Source organism: Alternaria ethzedia, assembly GCF_023757985.1.
Source record: "Alternaria ethzedia strain BMP 0044 chromosome Unknown scaffold_43, whole genome shotgun sequence".
NCBI lineage: Eukaryota > Fungi > Ascomycota > Dothideomycetes > Pleosporales > Pleosporaceae > Alternaria > Alternaria ethzedia.
Window position 1 is genome coordinate 62424 of NW_026056236.1, and position 24227 is coordinate 86650.

Genomic DNA, 24227 nt, shown 5'->3' on the forward strand with positions numbered 1-24227 from the left:
AGTATTGAGCGGAGACTTACTGGTGAGCATATTAGTCCATGAAGGCGTAAACGAAGGGCAGCCATGGAAGCATTCGAAATGAACATGCATGAAAGAAAAAGCACCGAACGAGGCGACCGACGTGGAAGTGCAGACGGAACACTGCTTGCGATGTTCATGATATACAAAAAAATATGTGTACATGCCAGTATCTCACCCATCCAATCCCGTCATGATCATGAGCGCGGCCGACTCTCATCACCCTTCTTACTCTCATTAACCAGCGCGCCCCAAGCATCACCACCCGCACTCCTCTCCCGCTCCGCAGCCCGATAAATCTCACTCAGACTACCACCACCAGTCGCGCGTAGACCTCCATCCCTGTCCAACTCCAAAATCGACTCGACGTAATCCTCCTCACCACCAGCAAGCCTATGCTTGATAGCCAGATCCGCCTTCAGCAGCGCGGTTTCGAGGTATGCCCTTCGTTCGGGATCCATGTTCTCGTTGGTAGAAGCCGTTTCCGCTTCCGCGATGAGAGAAGCGTTGTAGGCTTTCTTGTTGGCATTGTAAGCTTCGATGCCACCTGCTTCTGCTACCTTCGCGTCGTGAGCGGCGCTCTTGATCTTGCTCCAGGCTTCGATGCCGCCGGCTTCGTCGATCTCTTTGCGTCTCCGCTGGTTGAAGGTGATTCTCCTGGCGGCGTTATCGCTGATGTCAGGGAGGTTGAACTTCGACCTGGTTTCATCTAGGTCTTGCTGTGTGATGTCTGCTTCTTTCACTATCTGTTTCTTTCTGAGTCTCTCTGCTTCGCGCTCTTTGGCTCGGATGAAGGCTAGTTTGAGGCCCTCTTCTATGCTGTCGACGGCGTCGCGGGATACGTAACGCTCTGCGGCCTTGACTGCTTTGGAGTACTCGAGGGCGGCATCGGCTCGCACTTTGTACGCTCTTGGGCCTTTTTTCTTTGGGTCGGTAATATCTTTGACTTCCTCTCCGGACCACATCTCTTGGTCCTCCGTCTCCATGAACTCTAGGTCCTCCTGCGCGCCGTCGGGCATGCTTTGGGAGAGCGTACCGTGGGCAGCTTTTTCCTCGGCCATCATTTGGGGTGTAGGCCATTGCTTGTCGATTGTGGCCTGGTCTATGCCAAGAGCCGCAGCTTCTGCCCGTAACCGATCGATGACTTCCGGCTTCTGCATCAGTGTCCATCGCAGTGCCCATCCCATTGGCCCAAGCTCTTTGATGCGTGCCACATTGTCCTTGAGCAGGTATTCGTCCAGCCCACCCTCACGATCCATTGTCTTGAGAACCTTGGCGGTGATGCGCAGCTTTATCTTCTTCTTCAGTGCGACCGAGTATAGACTTTTGGAGAGCACATTGGGCTTCCAGTTGCGCCGTGTCTTCGTTTCGGTGTCTTTGGAGACATTGTTGCCAAAACGTATCATCTGGTCGCCATAGAGACCCTTGTTGGCCTGCTTGAAAAGCTGATGGGCGCCATAGGGATATGGGGGGATGTATGCATCTTTAGGGATGATGTTTATGGGAAGATGGGAGCCGAGATCACCGCCGCGTCGTCGCTGTAGTGGGTTCTTCACTGCGGGAGTGGGCGCCGTCGTCGCGTACGTTCGGCATGTTGACTGCGCCGGGCGAAGGGCCAATCCTTGGGCTGCGGTGCGCCCAGCGATCAATTGACCTCGGGCGTGCATTGTGTGAGAGGATCGAGACAACGGTGGTGCCGTCGTGATGGAGTGGGCAACGTGCTCGGTAGTCCGCAAATTCGAGATGTTGCAAGCACGGACCCTCAGCCTGACGTTTAGCTCTACAATTGCGGGCGGGAGTGCCATGGAACTTCATGACTCTCCCAATCGCCTGAATTCTTTCCCATAAATCACTCATACCCGAAATTCTTCTGTTGTAAAATTACTGTTCTTCATACATTGTGTCCTACTTCCAACCGCGCACATGGCAGACACTCCCCAACAACCCTCTACTGCAAACATTGCAGCCGCATGCGCCATACTTGCTGGTGTAACAGGCTACATGATCGGACAAGCAAAGTCACTTGGTTTCCTCGGAGGCAGCCCAATCTCTCAACCAAAGAAATCCGAGAAGAAAGAAAAGGCAGAGGACTCAGAAGATTCAGAAGACGAGTCGAGCGATGAAGACGACGACAGTGCGCCTGCAGAGTTCCCAGGTCACAACGAGGAGTGCAAGATGGTATTGGTGGTACGAACAGATCTCGGCATGACAAAAGGTATTGCGATTCTTGACACATTTCTATTATCTACAAAATGTCTAACCATACAACAGGAAAGATTGGCGCACAATGCGGACACGCGACATTAGCCTGCTACAAGCACTTCCTCCGACACGCACCGGAATCGACGTTGCTAAAGCGCTGGGAGCGAATGGGACAAGCCAAGGTGGCATTACAAGTCAAGAGCGAAGAAGAGTTAGAGTTGTTGCAGGCGCAGGCACTGAGCCTAGGATTGGTGGCACACATTATCCACGATGCGGGACGGACACAAATCGCGAGTGGAAGTGCGACAGTACTGGGTATCGGTCCTGCACCCAAGGGCGTCATAGATCAGGTTACTGGGCACCTCAAGTTGCTGTAAAGGGGCCTTGGGTATGGCGCTGCGTGCGACCCTGTTGACCAACGCAGTGGAATCAACTGAAAGGGCAAGGTGACGCCACGTCTCGATCATGACTCGTATGCATACCCGAGAGCTCTGGAGCAACGGTCGTGAAGCTCGCGTCCGGTCAGGAGCGTGTGGTGATGGGAATTCGAGACGAAATTGCATGATGCACAAAGGCAATTTGCAAGATTCGGGAATTTTCGCCGAACATGGCGGTGAAACGTACGCAGGACGGCTATGGCGGTTTAACTGTAACGCGTGTACGGGTGCGCTATTCACCGGAGGCGAGAACAAACGAAAATGTCGAGTGCGTCTTGCTGTTGAGCGACGCGTGTTGTCCAGGGACTCCTGCTGGCAGCCGCGGGACGGGCCCTGGCTGCCCAACAAATGCTAGCTGCCATGTGCGCATGATTGATGGAATTCCGCGCGCCTGGGAAAGATCTACAGGTCTCGTGATATCAAAATAATCATAGCTTCCGTGCAGCGCAGAGGAATGATGTGCATAGAGCTTGCGCAGTGTAACTGTTTACCTTGTATGGGGAGGAATGTGATGCATTAGTGGTTCGTGGAGCGTGTAACAAGGTATGACGTGCATACACTAGGCGGAAGCAATAGTGGCGGTGGTCGATGAGTTGTTGCGATGTCGCCCGAGGTGAGCAAGTACAGAGATATAGTGCGCGTAAAACCTGCCCACACGTGGACACTGAGATGGGCGCGACATTTGTCTGTCCCAGATTGTGGTATCGAGCCGAGATATTGCCTGGCTGTTTGAGAGTTACAGCACACCTAGGTAATACTGAGTGGAGCTCTGCACCAAAGAGGAAGCGGGTACAAGGATGCCTGTCATACCATTATTCTACTTATGCCAGAAATTGCAGCGCTTCATGCAGCAGCGGCACCTCTCCACCAGCTCGTGGCGCCTAAGACGAATACTATCACCATAGCGTCGCTCACAACTGTTTTGTAGATGACGCTGTACCTGCCCACAGTCCTCACATAGCCCGAATACGGTGCTGGTAGGATGCCAGCGACAGTGCTGAGAATGCCGCTTCCCTGTAATTGGCCCTTTTCGATAAAATAGCGCGAGGACTGCAAGACCACCTCGAAAGTTGCAAAGAGATAAAAGAAGTGCGCAAAGTTCTGCGCCGGGGTCGATTGGCTGACCCAGTCATCCTCCAGCACATTATCGCGTGACATCTTGGATCCAGTAAATGGTGTTTGCAGGACAATGTAGACGGCGAGGCCAAACGAGAAGACAGAATGTACCAAGCGCCAGATCCACGCAGAGGATTGCTCTGGCAGCGGCTCGGAGGCACCGGCACCACCCTGCATGGCTGAGAACATACTGGCAAGATCGGGTGGCATGCCGCCTGGTGGTGCACCGCCTTGACCTGGGGCACCGGGCATGCCAGGCATACCGCCTGCGCCTGCGCCCATCATCTGCTGGAGCATGGCCATCATGGGATCCTGCGACGCATCCGTGCCTGGGCCGGGGCCGAATGGGCCGGACTGGCCACCCTCGAAAGCGAATGGCGAGGGAAGACGAGGCTGCGATGCCGGCGCGTAGTGGTGTTGCGAAATATCCACCTCATCTGGATCTGGAGTAGCCGTGCCAGACCCAGCGGGTGTAAACTGGGACGGGGTGGAAGCGGGTTTGACTAGAATGCCATTAGCCGTGCATTCACGCTGTTGTAGGACGGAGCTAGGGGGGACTATGTGGAGGCTAATGTATTCCAAAGGGAGGAGCCGTTACCTGGCACGTCTTTCTCGAGTTCGCTGAGCGGCTTTGGTGGGCCGCCCTGGAGAGCAGTAATCTGCTGGAGACGTGAGGCGCCGGATTTGGCAGCCAGCCGCTCTCTGCGCAGTCTGGCCTTGGTCTGGGCGGGCGACTCGCCGGGCAGCGCGCTAGTCGCGGAAGCGGGAGAATCAGCCATGGCAGCGGTGGGGTGATGTAGAGAGTTGAGTTGTCGCGGTAGTTATCAATCGTGATCGCAGCCCTCACTATTGTTTGGAGGGGCTGAGGTCATGGCTTGGCGCGAAACTAGCGGAAGGCGCGACGGAACGTCGGAATCTCCCCGCTAGCACTGGCACTATCTGCACCTCTTCACATGAACGGCGACATGCCGAGCGTCTCCTTGCCACTCCCGACGTGTGCTAACCTCTCACTCGATCGCAACACTATTGCGAAGTTTGCCATCCCGACAGCCTGGGTCACTATCGCCCGTCACACGCGCGGTACGGGCCGTGTGATGTCCATTTGCCGGTCATCTTTGACCGATTAGGCTGGCCAGCAATCCTGCCTCTGGTGGAGTCGCTTGAGCTTACGACTTTCTTACGAACATGGCAGCCCAAAGGATTCCGCGGATGCAAGTTCTATGTCCACTCAACATACGAGGAAAGCTACTGCAGTATTCGCCTGCTGTACCACTAACATGCATGCCGCATGCAGCTTCCGGGCCTCTGGCTTGACCCGAGGATCGGGCCCATGGGAGGAGATATGGAAGCGATCCTTGTAGACCTGCGGTTTTCTTGCATGTCGGTCCCCAGTTCCAGCCAGTACAGGATGGACTACTTTGCTTCGTAAGCCCCTTTTCGATACGCATCCTCGCCTGCCCACCAGCTATGACTCAAAGTTATCTGATTGATCCTGGGACCCTGATGGCCGCCGCATGGGAAATCTGTATCAAGCGATATTGTGATACGAATGCCCTGCCAGTGCCATTTCACCATTTTTCTGGAGCTGGCGCCGTGCTATGTTTTCTCCACTGGGCGTTTCTGTCACTATAACCCCTATACACACCATGCGGACCATGGCCAGTCACTCTCCTCACCCACATGTCACCGAATTCGTTAAATCGCTGTAGCGCTGCGCCCGAATAGGTCATGAAGGATGGCCCTCAGCAAACTCCAGGCCCAAACACATCCTAGAGATCTCCTGCATCCGATAACGAATTGAACTTGGCGGTAGTCGAGCGTGCCTGCCCAATTCTTTCAGATTGCAAAAGACCCACTTTAGCGGTTGCTCCTGCTCCTGTCGTAGCACAGCATCTATATCGCTCCTACCTAGACGACGAGGCGAGCGACAGCTCCTTCCATCGGGTTGTGCAACGCGTGTGACGCGCTCGATAAACACGTTCCCTACTCTTGAAAATTTATTTCTAGCTTTGGTTTCGTCCCAGCCCATCTTCCCACATTCCTCCTTCTTGTGACATCCACCTACCGACATGTATCCAAGCATGTTTGTTCCAAGCACCATGGCTGGGAGACAGCCTTTCCGGTCGGGCTTCACTTGCGCAGCACGTCTACTATCGAATCACAGAAGTCAATCGACCTTGTCCGCTCAGAAACCCTACTGGGATCATATCCAACCATGGAAGGACGTATCCAATGAGGAATTCATATCTTACAGATGGCAGGTACGTCGATACAAATCTCTTTGGATCCCCACAATACACGATTGAATACAAGACTGACTTCCTTAGCTTCGCAATACCGTCTCCGATAAGCACAAGCTCTATCAGTTCCTCAATACAGCTTTGCCCGACAAACTACTTCGCTCGCAGCATGATCAACTCCGCAAGATTCGTACGAAGAGCGATTTCATCGAGGATGCTGTGCGTAACTCATCAACTCGCACCACCCTGTACACATGTTGATGCTGACACGGATACAGATTGCTGCTATCAAGCTGGCACCCATGGCTATCCGCCTAACACCACACGTACTCTCGCTTGTTGATTGGCAAAACGCTGTGGATGATCCTATCCGGCGACAATTTCTCCCACTTAGAAGCGGCATCATCCCCGATCACAAGAACATGGAGCTGGACTCATTACACGAAGAAGCAGACAGTCCCGTCCCTGGATTAGTCCACCGATATCCTGGAAGAGCTTTGTTCCTGGCCACATCAATCTGCCCTGTCTACTGTCGCTTCTGTACGCGCTCCTACGCAGTCGGAGGAAACACCGATACCGTATCGAAGAAACCACAAAAGCCCAGCCGCAAGCGATGGGAAGTCATCTTCGAGCATATTGCCAACGATGAGTCGCTCGAAGATATTGTTGTTTCCGGCGGCGACGCCTACTTTTTGCAACCAGATCACATCAAAGAGATTGGAGAAAGACTACTCAACATCCCACATATCAAACGGGTCCGGTTTGCTTCGAAGGGCCTGGCCGTAGCTCCTGGTCGCATACTTGATGATAGTGATCCATGGGTCGACAGCTTGATTGAAGTATCTAACAAAGGTCGAGAGTAAGTCATTCATCTACCCACCTATGTGTAATGAGGCTAATACGACTGCGCAACTTTCAGCATGGGCAAACAAGTCTGCCTTCATACTCACATCAACCACGCCAACGAGATCACGTGGATAACGGAGCTGGCCGCGAACAAGCTTTTCAAGCATGGAGTCATTGTGCGCAACCAGTCCGTTCTACTGAAGGGCGTCAATGACGATTTCGGACCGCTGTCAGACCTCATCAAGAAGCTCTCAAACATCAACATACAACCGTACTACGTTTATCAATGTGATATGGTGCAGGGCATCGAAGATCTCCGGACACCTCTTAGCAAAATCATCGACCTCGACAAGGAACTCCGAGGAACTCTTTCCGGCTTCATGATGCCGTCATTCGTCATCGACCTTCCCGGAGGTGGCGGCAAGCGCCTGGTTTCCACGTATGAGAAATACGAGGACGGCGTTGCGGAGTACAAGGCGCCTGGCCTTCCGGGTACAAAAGGCACGAGAACATACACGTACTTCGATCCGAAACCTGTTGAGTCAGCCGTGCTGGAAGAGTTCCGACAAGGCCAGGTCCAGGCTCTGGAGAGAGGCGAGACGCTCGAGCAGTTCTTTGCCAAGTCACCTCCTCGTCCACCAATCCCTACCGGGCCAATGCTGCCTACGCCAGAGCAATCTCCCCGGCCATATCCAGGTATGATGGTGGAGCGACCCCAGCCATGGACACATGAACAAGCGGGGACTGAATCGGCATATGCGTAATCACGTGATACGCGTTACGCCCTCGCTAGCAACAGCGTCTTGTACGACACACACATTTTCCAACTTCAGAGGCGCGGCATTCGAACATAGACATACATTGACGACGAAACGGCCACATACCATCACGGCCGCCACCCTTGACTCTCTTCTGGTTCAAACAGGATACGAATTTGGCCCAACGTTTCATACCACCTTATAATATCCGCTCACTTCTTTGTATCCGTTATCATCTTACATGTTCTTTACCGTCCGTTCTTTGTATCAAGAATGGTACTGCAGATACTGCGTAAAAGTTTGACCAATTGAAATGTTAAATCTACATAGATATATCCATGTTGAATTTCACCCTTTGTTTCTCATACCTCCGACTATGAATGCTCTGTCCTCGTTAGCGCCGCGGATTTATAACATAAGTACCTATATGCACTCATCACCATCATCCGATGTCATAACCCAAGAGAAGGCTTCGTTGTCGCAGCTTGTTAATCGCATCTTCCTGCACGCTTCGCCAGATAGTCTGCTTGTAGAACTCGTTCAACGCATGTCCACCGCCAACCCACGATCACACTTTCTCAAGCGCCCATCTTAGAAGGTAACATGCCCGAAACTAGCTGCCTAGCTCTCAAAACATAAAAGCCCTTCTCGGGATACCCTTCTCCGCCGCGAAAGTGCGCGTAGTGATCGTGGCTGAAACTTTCCTGTTTTCCTGCTAGACTCTGATCGATGCTTTACATCTTCTGACATGTACCAGAGTGTTGTTTAGACCCACAAGGCCTGGATCGAGGCCTTTTGCGAAACATGCACATGCCGACATTACTAGAAAGAGCTGTAGTTATAGTATCCATGCGAGGTGAAAAGGCATAGGACCTGCAAAGGCTTCATATGATCCGTAGATCAGCGCGCGTAGTGTGCCCTGTATACGCGATTTTGGGTTGAGAAGATGATATTAGGACTGTTTTCGTTTTGTGCTACCGCGGTCATCACAGAAGGCCCACCAGAGAAGATATTTGAAGAAGCACTTGTTTAAATAAACATTATGGAATTAAGTAAGAATTGTCCCAAGACTTCCCTGCCTTTCTGAGCTCTACTCGGGTATACTAGTATCTCTCTAGCACCCCAAATAGAAGTCATCAAGGCGGAATGTTTGAGCACCGTCTGCAGTAATCAAGCATCTTAGCGTCCCAGTGGTTCCTGTAGCTACAAAAGTCTTTCCATAATTGGAGGGTCCTGAAATCCAAGAGTTGACCCGCCCGTCGCTCGTAACACTCTGTGAGCCTTGTCCTGTAGGCATGTCGCAATTGATAGAGCTGGCCGGAGAGTCCGTGACGAGATACTTGTACGAGAATGTGTACGTAACTCCTTGGGTCAGGCCACGCACTCCCTGTACTAGGACCATGGCGCCGCCTGTTTTGGCCGTTGTTACGCGGAAAGAGGAGCCGCCACTGGACCCACCACTAATCACTCCGAAAGCTGGCGGCATTTCCTGCCCGTTCCAGTTTGTCTGTGGCCAACTCTTCGCACCATCCTCGAAGCCGCCGTTTTTAATGAGGTTGACGCCGCTGGCAGTGCATGTCGGCGCCGCAGCAACTACCGAGGTGACAATGGTAGTGCGGACAGGCAGAGTGGTAGTGACTAGTACAGTACCGGAACTAACGGTCGCAGTGGTCGTAGTAGACGTAGTAGTGGTTTCTGTGACGGGGGTAGCTTGGAGGCTGCAGGCTGCAGAGACAGCACTGGGAGCAAAGTCGGCAAGAGCAGCAGGCGTGTTCTGAATAGCAACGTCGCGCTTTTGCGGAGCTTGAGTGACCGTCGTGGTAGTCGTGGTCACAGGCGCATCGGTGACAACAACAGTCGTTGCGGGAACAGTAGCAGTTACAGTGGCGATAACAGTCGAAACTTGAGTTGTGTATCCAAGAAACGTAGAGCAGAACGGCTGTAGCGACGAAGCAATGATGGCAGACTTGGCGGCGGCGACATCGCAGGGCAGTTTAGGCTTTCCAGGATCGGCGGTGTTGGAGTAGGAGTAGCTGGAAGCAATCGTGTAGTGGTCGTCTCCACGGTACTGGCCATCGTTGACAGCCACGCTCTTCGCCCATTTCTGGGTGTACATGGAGCAGTATTGGCCTTGGGGCTCGCCGTTCTTCATCAGGACGTAGGTGTTGAAGAACTTGCATAGCATGCGGCTGTTGAGGTGCTCGACGTTCCACTTGGTCTCGGCTTCGCATGCGGCGGCGCAGCGGGCGGGTTCGAAGGGCTGGCCATCGTTGAAGAGTTTGTAGCCCATGTACTAGACTGAAGTCAGCGGCTATATGTGGACGAGGTTGTTATGAAGTGCTTACAGTATCGTCACCGTTGCAGTCGTTCGGGGCGTTGATTGCGACGTTTCCAAGAGACTCGCCGCTGTAGCCGTCGACAGAAACTACGCGTTCACTGTCATAGCCTGAGATTTGTTAGAAATCTTGCGATTCGAGCACATCAAGCGTTCATAGACATACCGTTTGATCCAGCAATGACTACGTGGAAATCAGCGCGCCACTGTCCGCTATTGACAGCTGTTTCGGCGGTCACAGGGCTGCCCCACAGTACACACTTGATGACTGTAGTACTAGCAGGATTGGCGCAGGAATCAGCAGGAACAACCGAAGGGTCCCTCTCGTAGACTGTATACATTGTTAGTAAGAGATGACTAGGTAATGCTTCGAGGAGTAACACTTACAGATGTTGAACGCTGAGCACCCTTCCTTCTCAGTGCAAGAGTCGGCACAGGCTTGGGTGTCGTAGGTATCCAAGGTCTTGTACCCAAGATATGCCACGGCGTTGTTGCTGCCCTTCAAGTTCTTGAACTTGCTGACATAGCCAGCTGGTGTAGAGGCATCAGTAGCAGCCTTCGAGATCTCTTCCATAGCTAGAAAAGCTTCTGGACTGTCTGGGCTCGGGACAGGTCCTTTCCCAAGAGGCTGTTCTGAGCAGTCCCAACCTCTCCGCTTCAGCGACTTGTCGGCGGAGGCAGGATCCGCGAGGACTGAGGCAAAGGTGTCGGCAACCACAGCATCTGGAGAATAGGGAACGACCTTGGTACCAGCACCCTCACCAAGCGGAGTCTCAGTGATTGGTGCGGCGGGTATCTCAGCGACCTCACCGAGAGGAATTGATTGAGGAAGAGCTGCTGCGCAGCCTGTCATGGCCAAAGCCGCGAAAGCGTGAACCGAGCGCATGTTGAACGAAAGGGAGAAGTAGAAGGCTGAGGAGAGGATGTCGGCGATTGCTGCTGATGACTTCCTCTGTACCTGGACACAGACAACTCTTATAGCTATTCATGTTGGAGGTTCACAACACACTCCAGCGGAGCTGCCGATGCGATAGATCTGTGGCGTTGGTCTCGAAGTATCATGGTGAGCTGAGTTCGACGAGCCTCGTCCCCAGATTCTTTCAGCCCGTTCGAATGTGCAGATTGGACAAGGGACTAAACTCGCGTGATGGTAAGAGTGTGTACATAGGCGAGGATGCCAAGCGCAGACCAACGATAGCTGGACATGGCCTCGAAGTGCAGGGCTGAAAAGAGGTCCCCGATCTGGTAAGACGAGTACTTGGGCTTTCCATGACTAGAATGAATGCGGAGTCCAGCAGTCTCGTGGGAGACGAGACGTCGCTCGATCAATCCGACATCTCGGGAGGATGGTCTGGGGACTCGGGCGTGAGCGATGTTAGCGGCGGCATTTCACCACGTGCGCTGCGAGAGTCTTGCCGAAGCCTTCCTCACTTGGGCACTATCTCTTCGTTGTTCAACCCGATGCAGCACAAGGGAGGTGAAACTAAGTTCTTTCCCCTGGTGAAAGTGTACACATCGAGGTAAGCGAGGATCGCTACCTTTATTGGTGGCTTGCTGGCGCCTCAGAGCGGCTCGTGCCTGAGCTAGAACAAAAGGTCCGAGCCAACAGCCTCTCCAGCCTCGCTGGGCCCAGGCTTCCCCACGATAAATGCACACTAACTGGCAAAGCGACATCTAGGCCATCGATGGAAACACCGGAAAAGAGTGTGCGTTGTTAGATCTAACTGCTGTTTGCCATGGTGGTCTCGTCTCCCGCCGGTCACCGCCGCGTGCGCCCACGAACGATCACGGGAAAAGCATTCGGTACCACGACCTTGGGAAGGCAGTAGCAAGCCACAAGACGAAGATAGACGCAAGGCTCAAATCGATGTCAAACAGAACCCACGTCAACATCGCATCATCGCAACCTCATGCTCCCAAGGTCTGTTTGAATGGTAACAAGCTATACAATGGCTGCATAGATGCGTTGGAATTTCCACCAAGTCGCGTGTATACAAGCCTTCACAAGGGTCCTCACGCACCAAGAGCGCCAGCGCAGAACAAGCGGGAACTCCGCATATAAGCGAAGGCTGTGGCTACCTGAGCATCTCAGTCTATCCCCTCACTCCTGATGAACACGACAAAGGTCTAGCGCCACCAGTGTGCTCGCTGGGAAAAGGCTAGCACGAGCTTGATGCAAATTTGTGCCTGGGGATGGCTATGGAATCGAACGACAACACTAGCATTCGTTATCGTGTATCTGTTACTCCTCATAACATTCAATCAATAAATGTATGCAACGAGTTCAGTACATACACATGAGTGCTTGAGGTCTCTGTACCAGTGGATAGCGTGTCTCGTAGTGCAAACTCCTGGAGATTATACCACGAAACACGCTATCCACTGATACAGAGACCTCAACTCCCATAACCTCCACCCCTCACAACCCCCTAGCCAACTTCGCCGCCGTCTTCAACCCAGTTCCCGGCCTAACATCCCCAACCCACATACTCTCCGCATCCCCATCAATCCCCTTCCTCGCCTTCTCAAACGTCTCCTCCATCTTCGTCCTCAACCCGCCCTCCTCATCAACCCCGCTATCCTTACCCCACAGCTCCAACGCCCTTTCCATATCACCACAAGCAAAGATATACTCGCCCAAAGCCATATGCACAGTACCAAGCACATACCACGTCTGCGCCCTCTCGCGGTCGGTGAAGAAAGAGGGTTTGTTGGGTGGGATCAGCTCCACGGGGATGGAATGGAACCAAGGATTCGAGGTGGGGGAGGGAGCGTCGCATGCCAGACTCAAGGCTTGAGAAACTGATTTCTCGGCTTGGAGTAGGTCTTTCGCTGCTTTTCTGATCTCGTCTGTTGGGTTCGAAGTTCTCAACCAGTGCTTCGTTGATGTGAGGCCCCGAAGCGGAATGGAAAGACTGATACCGAGGCCCAGTTCTGTCTTCCAGCGTAGTCGTTGCATGGACTTGTTGAAGTCCTCCTCTTGGGAATGAAGTGTTTCGGCATGCGTCAGGTAGCCGTACGTCAGCGCGATGATAGTAGCTTGAGCATACTCATTCGCAAGCGTATACTCTTCCTTCTCTCTCGCTTCATCCGCCAGATCAGCCAATTCATGTACACTGGCCACATAACTTTCTGCCGTAAACTTCTCGCCCATCATATTGTTCTGCAGACCCTCCGCGTACCGCGGAAGCAGATTCTGGCCATCAACTTCTACCTTGCCAAAACCGCTCATCAGACGGAACAGCTCGAGCAGGTCTCCTTGTAGTTTTGACACGGGGAATCCATACGTGTTTACTACATTGAGGAAGAGACTACGTCCTTGAGCCCATGTCTTCGTTGCGCGGCTTGCTTGGTCAAGGAAGTTGATAAGCCGGGGGAGGTATTGAGCTGGGAACATGACGGAAGCGCGTTTCTGCGCGCTGTTCTTCTCCACGAGGACAATTTCAAGGGCGTGGCGCGTGCTCTTCTCTACGACCTCGCTCTTCGCCGTTGAGAAGAGGAGCCCAGAATCCTCGAGCAACGTCTTCGCGTGCCGGGCGTCGCTTGTATAAACATCGAATCTGACCCACAGATTCTTCTCGTAGAAATACGACAACGCATCTTTGCTTATCTCCTTGTTCACAAGGAACAGCGCTGTGTTCACGGGAAAGGGGTTGCGTGACGCGGAGAAGGTCAAGATGCCTTCGTCTTTGGAGATGGTGTGCGTGTAGGACACGTTGGGTGCGCCGTGGTTTACGAGCTCGGTGTCGAGACAGTGCTTGTAGATGTTATTGCGGACGGAAGGGGGGAGATCGGTTAGACCGAGAGGTCGCTTTCGTGGAGTTTCGGCCAAAGAAGCCGCTTTCATTTTGGTGGCGAGCGTGTTGGCGGTGGCTTCCATTGAGTCGCGCTTTTCGGCTGGGATTGGGGCGGTGGTTGCCATGGTTGGATTTTGGGAGGTTGGAAGGGCTTGGTTTGATGTTAGTTGGGTTGAACGGACTTCGCGACATTAAGTTATGATATCGCCAAATAGCATTGCTTTTGCTTTTGCTGCTTACCTGGTTCCAGTAGCTGAACGAGTGCTGTGACTCAATCTGGTGATGGTGTTGGCAAACTTCAGGCCGCTGAACGCGATTCGCAAGCTCAACAACGTCAAATGTCAACTCAATTGATCAAGAAGCAACCAAAGAGGAACGAATATGATCCTACGAGCAAGCATGAGCTTCATTGCGGGGTTTTATAGCTATCCCCAGCTACAGAGGGGTACCTGCCATCAAGTGCGGGGAAACAAGGATACATGTGGAGATCACCAGTACACGCGCGTGCGGATCCGAGTATGTTCCGCTTTCAACTTATAAGCTTTCTGGCTATACAACTACACAGCCAAAGTACATGCGTAGTGCTGATGGCACGCGCACGTGAAAGGTGCGGGGAAGCTCTAGTCCGCCCAATCGGCCGCTAGCCACCTCCGCGGGGTTGAGCCTCATTGTCAGGTACGTACATGGCCGATCTACTCTACGAATGCGGTAAATGCCTTGAGCTGCTTGGTAGCCTTGAACTCTAGCTCTACACCTGGAGCGACGAAGAAGATGTAGCCGGCGCTTAGCTTGTATTCCTTGCCGTTGCCCTTCATGGTTCCCTCGCCTTCGGTCACGATCATGACACTTGGTCCACCGAGCGACCGGATCGTCTCGGAATCGCCATCGCCCATGGTTGTGGCTAGCATGCTGAATTCGCTTAGAGGTGGTGCGTACAGCTGCGTCTTGCCGTTCTTGCTTCCATCGAAAGACTTTGCTGGTAGGATCGCCTCCTTGGCGTCATGTGGTGTGAAAGTCAAACTTGAGCAGAACATGTCGATGTTGTCGCGGTCGGCGCGTGGGCAGAAACCAGTGTTCAAGACGTTGTTCGATCGGGCCATGCACTCGATAATATCACCGGAGAGATACGCGTGGATGCCGTCGGCGGGGATGTAGATGCTGTCGCCAGCCTTGAGCTGGAGGTAGTTCATGGTGATGAGAGCAACAAGGGTTCCGTTGTCGGCCTTGTCATACTGCTCAGCCAAACGAGGAATCATGTCTGGGATGTAGCTGTGTTCGCCGAATTGCTCCTTTGGAATCTTCATGAGTGCGTCGTTGGTTTTGCGTACAGCATCCTCAGACGCCAACAGCATTTCCTTGACAACGTGCTTCAGAGTTTGGTCGTCGAACTCAGGCTTCTTGACCTCTGGAAGGAAGGCTTGGAGTGGCGGTAGCTGCATCAAACGCTCGATGTCTTTCAGTTGCTTGAAGCCGCAGAAAGCCTCGAAGTCGCCGAGAGCCAACGCGATCTCTGGCTTGTGGTTGGGGTCGGTGAACTGATCCGGGTTCTTTGCGTGTAGCTTGGAAGCTAGGTCTTTGTTCTAATATTGTGTTAGTTGAGGAGATGACCGATGTAGAGACGAACATACTGGGTGCAGTTGCAGAGGTAGGGCCTTCGCTATCGACAGGACCTTGGGCAGATATGGCAGCTTGGTGTGGTTGAACTTCTCGGCAGTGGTCTTTCCCACAAGCTCATCAGGGTGTCTGTCGAGCACTTTTTGAAGGTCCTCGCCAGTCTCTAAGACATATGAAGGCAATTCGGGATAAGTGCCCATCCACCTGAAGATGTTAGACTGCATTCGTCGAAGTAGTATTGGCAACTTACATCTCAGCGTAACTTGTGTTCTCGTCAATCTTGAATTGTGTGCCTGGTGTCTTTTCGCACAAAGTCGCCGCCAGAGACTTTGAGCCCTGCTTTCCCCATGGGTACTGGTTGCACTCGCATCTCAGCTGCATAACCTTTTCGACCATGATTGCGGTTTGCGATTTATTAGGTAGGTTAGGATGAAGTGTGGTTCGAGAAATTAGTCGTGAGTTGGAAGTGAATTGATGCTGGTAAGATGGCGATCCATCGCAGTTTTCTTAAGGGATTCGTCCCTTTACTGTGACAGACAGGCGACGTCATAGCGGGTAACGCAGAAGTAGCTGCAAAGCTATGAGCGTGTTGTATTAGCAAGCAGTCGTCACATCGCATGTGGATTAGGAAAGCGCTTGGCGATTGTACCGAGCTTCCGCTTTAGCTGGGAATCTGTCTTTTTGCTGGAGTTTCCCATGGTGAAGATCTTGACGTAGAACCTCGCGAGTCTTGGCGAGCGCTCCTCGAAGACGTTGTATTCTTCGCGTTATCTTGCACCTCACCATCTGGAACCGGAACTACCATAATTCAATACTGGAAAACTCATGCGATGTTTCTTCAGCGTAGCGCATCCACTATGGGCTCCTTGAAGGTGAAAGTCGGCGAATACGAACGTCTTCGCGGAAAGGCCAGATATCGGCAGCGTTTGAATCCCGTATCTGAATGATTGTGCTCAGCAAAGGCATGTGCTAAGTCCGTATCGCCTCTATTCTGGGATGATTGCGGGCTTGGCGAAGCCCATGGTGTGCTATCATTGAAGTTGACGATAGCCCGCTCGGAAGGAGATAACGCAACGTGGAAGAGTTGCACCACGTGCAAGCGCGGCGTTGAGCAGTAATCACTGGCGACGAGAAGCACCAACAACTTATATGCAAATCCATGTGAAATGCCAAAAGACACGCCGGTACTTAGGCAACGTGACTCCCCTCTCCTCAGCCCGCTGCCCCTGCCCGGCGGCCGCTAAGGCAAGGTCCCTCCTGCCAAGGCCCATCGCATCCCATCCCATGTCGTCGCGTGTCTAGATTAATTCGACCCTTTCCGCGACCGCACAGCATCCCCCAGCCCCAGCCGTGCCCGTCTTGTGCATAGCGGCCGTCCATCTCTTCCGCATAACCCGCAATGTTCTCGTAACGAATTTCCACGCCCAATTCCCGACTTCACGATCTCCAAGTGGCCCATCGCTGCTCGCTCCGCTTTCACCAATCCCGAACCAAACCGCAATTGCGAGTGATCTTCCCGAGACCACGGACGCTTACGACACATCATGCATTTCGCCATGCCCCCGAGGAAAACGTCGCGACCGCCGCCTTATGCCGCCCGCAACCAGAGCGGAGGAATTGCGATTCCGCCTGCGCTCAAGAATCTCCTTCGCAGCCGGGCAGGGCGGTTGATAGTCGGCGGCGTACTTGGCTTCTTTGTCCTGATATGGATGCTGAGTGGTAGTGGAGGAACCAGCAGGAGGACAGCTTCTAAAGTTGGGGGTTGGACAGCCGCGAACATACCCAAGCCGGCGATAGGGAGCGGACCGCCCGTAGTGGTGATTACAACAATAGATCCCAAGGCCGATCCGGTCTGGATACAAAAGATCAAGAGCAACAGGGAAGAATACGCCAAGAAACATGGTACGTCTCAACTCTCTCTGCCCACCCATTGCGATATCAGAGTAAAGACCCATACTAACCCCCGTCCCAGGCTACCTCACCTTCTTCCCCACCGCAGACCAATACCCCATCGGCAACTCCCCCGCGACCTGGTCGCGCGTCCCCGGCACCCGCCATGCCATGACGCTCTACCCAACCTCGACATTCTTCTGGTACCTCGACGCCACAGCCCTCATCATGAACACCGCACTCCCCATCCACACCCACCTGCTCACGCCCGCCAAACTCGAAACCCACATGATCACCAACGCGCCCGTCGTACCGCCCGACAGCGTCATCAAAACCTTCAGCAACCTCAAAGGCGACAGAATAGATTTCGTCGTCACACAGGACAAGGACGGATTGGCGCCGAGCAGTTTCGTGGTGAGGAACGGGGAGTGGGCCAAGTTCTTCCTAGATGCTTGGTTCGATCCGATATACAGGAGTTATAACTTCCAGAAGGCGGAGAGTCATGCTTTGGAACATATTGTTCAGTGAGTTTGCCCTCTTTGTCTTCCTCGAGCTAAATCTCGAGGCTCAATTGGATTGCATGTAAGGAGACGTTACTAATCTTTGAATCTTCAGATGGCACGGCACCATCCTCGCCAAACTAGCCATGGTCCCCCAGAACCTCCTCAACGCCTACGCAACCGGCCCCGCAAGCCCCAAAGACGGACAGTTTACAGAAGGCGATCTCGTTGCCAACTTCCCCGGCTGCGATAAAGACGGACGCGATTGCGCAAAGGAACAAGAACAGTTTTGGGCTATACTCGAGCAGGGCAAGAACTAGAAAAGCAATCGCCGGTGTCACCTTGAGGGCAGTTGCGCAACGTAGGAAGCTTTGGAGTAGAGCGTTTGAGTAAATGTGTATTGGATATATGTGAAAGAAAGATATTGGATCGGCGTAATAGGCGTATGGGAGACGCAATTGTCCTGGAGACTATAAGTTAACGTGACTAAATCGACGCATTACGGAGTTCATATACGGTGTAGACGAATATCATAAACATAAACGTTTAGCTTCGTGATCATGTTTCCTATCCCTAATATACATAACTAATCTACACACACCCGTCCTTCCAACAACCTATTCTCCACCCTTCGGCTTCCGCTGCTTCTTAACACTAACCATACTCCTCCTCGGCCTAACCTTCCTATCCCTACTCGCCACATACTTCGGCCCACTAACCGTACTCGCACACATCGGTCGTCTCTGTCCGACAAACTTGCCCAGCGGGCTAAACACTTCCACCTCCGGATAGTCCTCCTCCCACTCCGCCATCTTATCCCTCATATCGTCTTCGTAAAACTCCTCCTCGAGAACCTCCTCTGCATCCCGTCCTTCCTCTTCCGCCCGGGCGATGGCGGCGAACTTTCTGCTTTTACGCTCTTCCTCTTCCTTGAGGCGCGTGATGCGGTCGAACTTCGCTTGATTGGGGTCTTTCTTCTCGAGGCCAGACGGCTTCCAGCCTTGAGGTCGTCGGGTCTGTGCACTGACTTCAACCCAGCCTACACCCTCAATGAGGATATCCGTGCTCCAGACGCGGAAGGGCAGGTTTTCGGGCTTCATCTTGCCTGCCACGGGGGAGGTGACGGGGCCGGCGAGTTTCTTGGTGGCATCCCATTTGAGTTGGAATTTACCGGCTGAGTCCATCTTAGGACCTACGTGGGGGGCGAGGATGGGTGCGACTTGGAGTTGGCGGTCCGAGGTTTGCGCTTGGTAGTCTATTGCTTTTTCGGTCCGCGTTACGTGCGGGTGGATGGGGACGAAGGGGTGGACGAGGAAGACTAGGTCGGGGGTTGCGGGTGTGATGCGGATTAGTCCGCCGCCGAGGATGAGGGATTGCCCGGGCTTGAGGGTGTAGCGTTCGGAGTTTATGCGGTTCTTCATTACTAGGTCGTCGTGGGCGGCGGGCTGGACGAAGGTTTCTAGGCCGGGGGTTGTGCGGGCGAGGCCGGGGAGGTCGATGAGTTCGCCTCTGTTGTTGCCAAAGGGGATGCGGATTGGAGAGGCGGTTGTTCCGGGGAGTGAGGAGGCAATTGGGAGGACGGGGTATGGTGTGTATGGCTGCGGTGGTGGCAGGAGCGCATCAGGGTCGTCGAAATTCTCCTCTTCGGCTTCTTCCTCTAGTTCTGCGGGAGGTTTATGGAGATGTTGTTTAGGTTTGTTCTTCAGTCGTTCCGTTTCAGCGTCCTCTTCGGCGAGCAGTGCTTGTACCCGGGTAAGCTCTTCTAGCGACTTTGCGCTGCTGAGCATTGCCTCACGCTCGGCTGCGCTCCGTATTTTGCGCACATCTTGGTAATCTGCCCCTCGCCCTTTCGGAAAGACAGCCTCGAAAAGGTTCGACTTTCCTACGTTGACCTTTCCGACCATCCAGCCTGCACCTCCGCGCTCCCAGATGTCTTCTTTGACTTGTTTGGTCCACCATCCCCGCTTTGCGCTCACAAGCCGCACGTTGCCCAGTCGCGCATTCGCGTTCTGTCGCCCCAGTGCATCTCGAAGCACGTCTCGGACGTATGGCATCAAAACATCCACCTGCTCTTTCTTTGGCGCAAGCAGGTCAGCCCTCGTGATGATGAAGCTGACCTCTGCAATGCGATCATTGGCGACCCATCCCTTGTGTTTTGCGCGTCGGTTCTGAGTCCGAAGTTTGGGTATCCGCAGGGACGATTGGAGGTTTGGGACTATGGAGAGCGGAAAGTCGGCGGCATCGACGACGTGGTAGATGTGATTGCGGCGGTGGGGCGACTCTGCGATGGTCTGCTGTATGGATTCGACGGTCGGGTGGTGTATAGGCGATCCTTTGCGGTGGTGCAGGAGGTTGTGGCATCGGTCGCAGACGGGCGTGGACGGCGTTTCGTCCTCTGGCTGTGCTTCGATGCTTTCGTCCTGAAGCCCTAATTCTCCGAGCAGCTCAGGATTCACATTCTTGAGCGCCTTGGCATATATGTCGTCCTCGACAGTCGCCTCTTTTGCCTTTTGGATACCGTCAAGGTATTCCCGTATCGAGTTGCGGTCTACGTCGTAGTAGCCGGCCTCCCTCTTGTTGTATATCTGGGATGGCGCACCACATCCCGGACATGCCCGTGGCAGTGATCTCTGGGTTGAGGATGTGTCTGGTGGGGATTTACTGGGAGGAACATCGCCGGTGTCGGAAGGAGGGACAGTGACGTTGACTTGGTCTTGCGGGGTTACGAGAGTCGAGTACTTCTTCAGAGGTTCTTTCTGCGGCGTTCGGCGGCGATGAGAGGCTATGGGCGCTCTGACCAGTGCGGGACAGAGGAAGAGGGGTACCGAGGTCTCATGGTTCAGCAGCGTCCTGGCTTGCCTTAGAGCTGGCCGCATAGTGTTCGAGAAGTCTTACTGAATGTCAACCCAGATCAATTCACCCACGCGACGCGCCAGTTTGCCATGAAAATTAGTGAAGGGCGCCGGAGTTAGCAGGGGTGCCTCGGCTAAGCGAATCGGAGGCGATCGTGGCTGCCCCGAGTCATCGAAGCTCTCCCGCGAAACGGGCGACGGGGAGTTTATTGCTTTTCTGGGGTATTTTGCTCAGACCACCCACTACAATAGTCTACGGGAAGCTCTATCATCCTCTTCTCTCCCTCTACGCTGCCCCTCAACTCCCTTCCACCCCGCACACAACTCAACCATGCTCGCGTCATCAAGAACGGCGCTGCGCCAGGCGGCGACTAAGCAGCTGTCCCTCAGGACCAGCGTCCGAGCTGTCTCCGCTTGGTCGCAGGTACCGCAGGGTCCTCCAGTAAGTGGCAAAAGCAATTGGGCCCCAGTCGTGTTTCACCAGAGCTAACTGACCCCCAGGATGTAAGTACAGCTCCTGATAAGATAGGCCATACCGTAGCTCACCGCCCCGCCTCAGGCCATTCTAGGTATCACCGAAGCCTTCAAGGCCGACAGCAACCCCAAGAAGATCAACTTGGGTTAGTATAAGCTCTTCAATCCGACATGGAAGGCGCGACTGACAGCTATCGACAGGTGTTGGTGCCTACCGTGACGACAAGGGCAAGCCCTACGTCCTGCCATCCGTAAGGGAAGCAGAGGAGAAGATTGTCAAGTCATCGCTCGACAAGGAATACGCCGGCATCACCGGTGTCCCCAACTTCACCAAGGCTGCCCTCAGGCTCGCATACGGCGCCGACTCTACGCCCCTCAACGACGACTGCATCGCCGTCACCCAGACCATCTCCGGTACCGGTGCCCTCCGCATTGGTGGTGCCTTCCTCGAGCGCCACTACCCCGGCGCGAAGGCCATCTACATTCCCACGCCGTCATGGGCCAACCACAACGCCGTCTTCAAGGACTCCGGCCTCAAGGTCGAGAAGTACCGCTACTACAACAAGGACACCATTGGCCTCGACTTTGACGGCATGGTGGCCGACATCAAGGCCATGCCCAAGAACAGCATCGTTCTGCTCCACGCCTGTGCCCACAACCCTACTGGTGTAGACCCTACCGAGGAGCAGTGGGTTCAGATCGCTGAGGCTGTCAAGGCTGGCGACCACTACCCCTTCTTCGACATGGCCTACCAGGGCTTTGCCAGTGGTGACACCACCAAGGACGCGTTCGCTCTCCGTCACTTCATCAAGGAGGGTCTCCGCCCCTGCCTGGCCCAATCTTTCGCCAAGAACATGGGTCTCTACGGTGAGCGTGTTGGTGCCTTCTCCATCGTCTGCGAGTCTGCCGACGAGAAGAAGCGCGTTGACTCTCAGATCAAGATCCTTGTCCGCCCATTGTACTCTAACCCCCCAGTTCACGGTGCCCGCATTGCCTCTGAGATTCTGAACGACGCTTCCCTCAACAAGCAATGGCTCGGTGAGGTCAAGGGCATGGCTGACCGCATCATCACCATGCGTGCCCTCCTCAAGGAGAACCTCGAGAAGCTCGGCAGCAAGCACGACTGGAGCCACATCACCTCCCAGATTGGCATGTTCGCTTACACTGGTCTGACAGCCGAGCAGATGGACAAGCTAGCGAAGGAGGTAAGTTTATGTTTTGCAACCATCTTGACATCAGCAGCGCTAACCGCCATGACAGCACTCAGTGTATGCTACCAAGGACGGCCGTATCTCGGTCGCGGGTATCACCAGCGAGAACGTCGGCCGCCTGGCCGAGGCCATCTACAAGGTCAAGGGTTAGGATCGTCATGACAGTCTTCTACTTCCTTCCGTGATTCAGCGAACCTTGTGACATAACATGGCGCCAGCATTGTACCGTGCAGACAGCATCGGCGGCTAGATTATACAATGAAAAAGCATACGAGAAATGAAACGGCTCACGATCTTACAACCTCCTTCATGCCGTCTTTTGTGTTCTCGGATCGAAGTACCTGATTCGTTTAATTTGGTCGATCCTCCAATCCTTCACCGAAGTTTTGTTCCCACTCAGACTTCACCCACTTTATCCCCACACCCCACGAGTGGTTGGTCCTGTCGTTTGCGAGTTCATCGGTAATATACAGATCATTACCTAGCATAGTATCGCTGGAAACTCGCACAGCACTGTGCAATGACGCTAGTTCCCGTGCGCTGGGACATCGTGATCGCGAATGACAAACGCACGCCTACCTGTCCGGTTTCACTCACTTGCATATGCGGGATACCAAAAGGGTGTTCAAGGCCTACAGGCGGAGCTGCTTCGGTTTGTGTCGCGCCAAGGTCTCCGAAAACAACGAAGCCAAGTTTTGTGTGCTTCACGGTTCGACAAGTTGCGCCGGTACCGCACACCGCATCGTTCAGCAAGTGACCGTACCGATGAAACCGTCACGCTAACTACTCCACTCAGTGACCCTGCAGCTGCGATCCGCAGGTTCCTTGTCCTGCACGCCTGCATCACGAACGCTGATCCCAGACGCCTCTACGCACTATTGCTTCCGTCATCCGTAGCCCCTGCTCCAGCAACAGGAAAGTATCGAAGCTTTGCAGCTCGGAGGAGGCCGGACGAACGAGCATGATTCAGGTGCATTGCAGGTTTCTGCGAGAAAAGAGGTCAGGGTCCAAGGTGCATGCCTGTCTGTGGAGTGGGTGCCCGGGCCTATGGCGTTTACTCGTTTCCAAGACGCGTTTGCTGGCAAAGGTTGGAATTGTCTTAATAGGACCTCTACACGGCCGTTGAGAGCGCGCAACGTATGGAATCCAACGGCGACCTGTCGAGGTATTTGTGCGCGGTACATGCTGCTAGCCCAACCCAGCAAATGAGTTTTCAGGGTCCGGGTGAGCATGCACGATGACGATGGCTGGCGGAGTGACGTCGTTGTTCTCACGACGAAAACCAACCCTCGTCTTTCTTTATATTCGTACGCTGGCACCCCGCCCTGCCCCTTCCAACAGCGGGAAATGGCAGACTTTCGAACGCTTCCAGGCCTTCTTGGCGCCCTGTCAACCGCACTCATTTTCCAGTCTTTGCGCACTCCATGGTCTGCTCTGCCGACGGGACAAAGCGGTGCGAGCGAGGGTCGCAACTAGCCCCATCAGCCGCAGAAGATACCACGGTGCGGGCAAGCTGCCAGGTCAGAGGGCAGACTCCACACACGACCCGGGCGCGTTACCTTACTTTTGGCCGGGCAGCCGATGAGGGCGATGGGGGGCATGGTCGCCAGTCAGCCGCTGGAAGAGGGCAGAGTTGGCTCTGTGACAGGCGATCCACGGCGAGTGAAGGCTGCCGATTGACGTCGAGGTATCCACCCACATATAGCGAGGCCTTATTTCTGTGCCTATGATTCCGTGGCCCCCCTCTTTTGTGGTGATGCAGACATCGCCAATCTCACTTCTAGAACCCTCGCGGCTGTATATGAGCAGCGTGCCCGTGACCACCAGTGCCACAAATTGCTTTCTTCTTATCTCACCGACTCGACGTGTCGTCCCAATCTACCGCGAACAGGATAGCTTTGTCGCTTCCCTCGGCAGCCGCTTCCGTCGAGACTATA

The 24227-nt window shown here is 53.9% G+C and overlaps 10 protein-coding genes across 10 annotated transcripts; 4 read left to right on the forward strand and 6 right to left on the reverse strand.

The window, feature by feature from the left end:
• Positions 1-215: 215 nt before the first annotated feature.
• On the reverse strand, positions 216-1685 carry J4E87_010110 (uncharacterized protein; the record flags this gene model as incomplete). The annotated part of the gene is made up of 1 exon (XM_049381684.1): positions 216-1685. One exon carries the CDS (start codon positions 1683-1685, stop codon positions 216-218), a length of 1470 nt encoding a protein of 489 aa, XP_049228543.1.
• A 256-nt stretch (positions 1686-1941) lies between these two features.
• On the forward strand, positions 1942-2597 carry J4E87_010111 (uncharacterized protein; the record flags this gene model as incomplete). Its single annotated transcript, XM_049381685.1, has 2 exons — positions 1942-2233; positions 2290-2597. The coding sequence occupies 2 exons, from the start codon at positions 1942-1944 to the stop codon at positions 2595-2597; spliced, it is 600 nt and encodes a 199-aa protein (XP_049228544.1).
• A 903-nt stretch (positions 2598-3500) lies between these two features.
• Positions 3501-4552, reverse strand: J4E87_010112 (uncharacterized protein; the record flags this gene model as incomplete). Its single annotated transcript, XM_049381686.1, has 2 exons — positions 3501-4276; positions 4372-4552. The coding sequence occupies 2 exons, from the start codon at positions 4550-4552 to the stop codon at positions 3501-3503; spliced, it is 957 nt and encodes a 318-aa protein (XP_049228545.1).
• Positions 4553-5842: 1290 nt separating this feature from the next.
• J4E87_010113 (uncharacterized protein) lies at positions 5843-7623 on the forward strand (the record flags this gene model as incomplete). Its single annotated transcript, XM_049381687.1, has 5 exons — positions 5843-5856; positions 5938-6034; positions 6101-6232; positions 6292-6872; positions 6933-7623. 5 exons carry the CDS (start codon positions 5843-5845, stop codon positions 7621-7623), a joined length of 1515 nt encoding a protein of 504 aa, XP_049228546.1.
• A 1108-nt stretch (positions 7624-8731) lies between these two features.
• Positions 8732-10838, reverse strand: J4E87_010114 (uncharacterized protein; the record flags this gene model as incomplete). Its single annotated transcript, XM_049381688.1, has 4 exons — positions 8732-9910; positions 9963-10063; positions 10119-10283; positions 10340-10838. 4 exons carry the CDS (start codon positions 10836-10838, stop codon positions 8732-8734), a joined length of 1944 nt encoding a protein of 647 aa, XP_049228547.1.
• Positions 10839-12371: 1533 nt separating this feature from the next.
• On the reverse strand, positions 12372-13874 carry J4E87_010115 (uncharacterized protein; the record flags this gene model as incomplete). The annotated part of the gene is made up of 1 exon (XM_049381689.1): positions 12372-13874. One exon carries the CDS (start codon positions 13872-13874, stop codon positions 12372-12374), a length of 1503 nt encoding a protein of 500 aa, XP_049228548.1.
• Positions 13875-14441: 567 nt separating this feature from the next.
• On the reverse strand, positions 14442-15759 carry J4E87_010116 (uncharacterized protein; the record flags this gene model as incomplete). The annotated part of the gene is made up of 3 exons (XM_049381690.1): positions 14442-15329; positions 15378-15567; positions 15614-15759. The coding sequence occupies 3 exons, from the start codon at positions 15757-15759 to the stop codon at positions 14442-14444; spliced, it is 1224 nt and encodes a 407-aa protein (XP_049228549.1).
• A 1160-nt stretch (positions 15760-16919) lies between these two features.
• Positions 16920-18073, forward strand: J4E87_010117 (uncharacterized protein; the record flags this gene model as incomplete). Its single annotated transcript, XM_049381691.1, has 3 exons — positions 16920-17265; positions 17336-17777; positions 17869-18073. 3 exons carry the CDS (start codon positions 16920-16922, stop codon positions 18071-18073), a joined length of 993 nt encoding a protein of 330 aa, XP_049228550.1.
• Positions 18074-18370: 297 nt separating this feature from the next.
• On the reverse strand, positions 18371-20629 carry J4E87_010118 (uncharacterized protein; the record flags this gene model as incomplete). Its single annotated transcript, XM_049381692.1, has 1 exon — positions 18371-20629. The coding sequence occupies one exon, from the start codon at positions 20627-20629 to the stop codon at positions 18371-18373; it is 2259 nt and encodes a 752-aa protein (XP_049228551.1).
• A 307-nt stretch (positions 20630-20936) lies between these two features.
• Positions 20937-22441, forward strand: GOT2 (Aspartate aminotransferase, mitochondrial; the record flags this gene model as incomplete). Its single annotated transcript, XM_049381693.1, has 4 exons — positions 20937-21047; positions 21165-21225; positions 21281-22284; positions 22340-22441. The coding sequence occupies 4 exons, from the start codon at positions 20937-20939 to the stop codon at positions 22439-22441; spliced, it is 1278 nt and encodes a 425-aa protein (XP_049228552.1).
• Positions 22442-24227: the final 1786 nt, after the last annotated feature.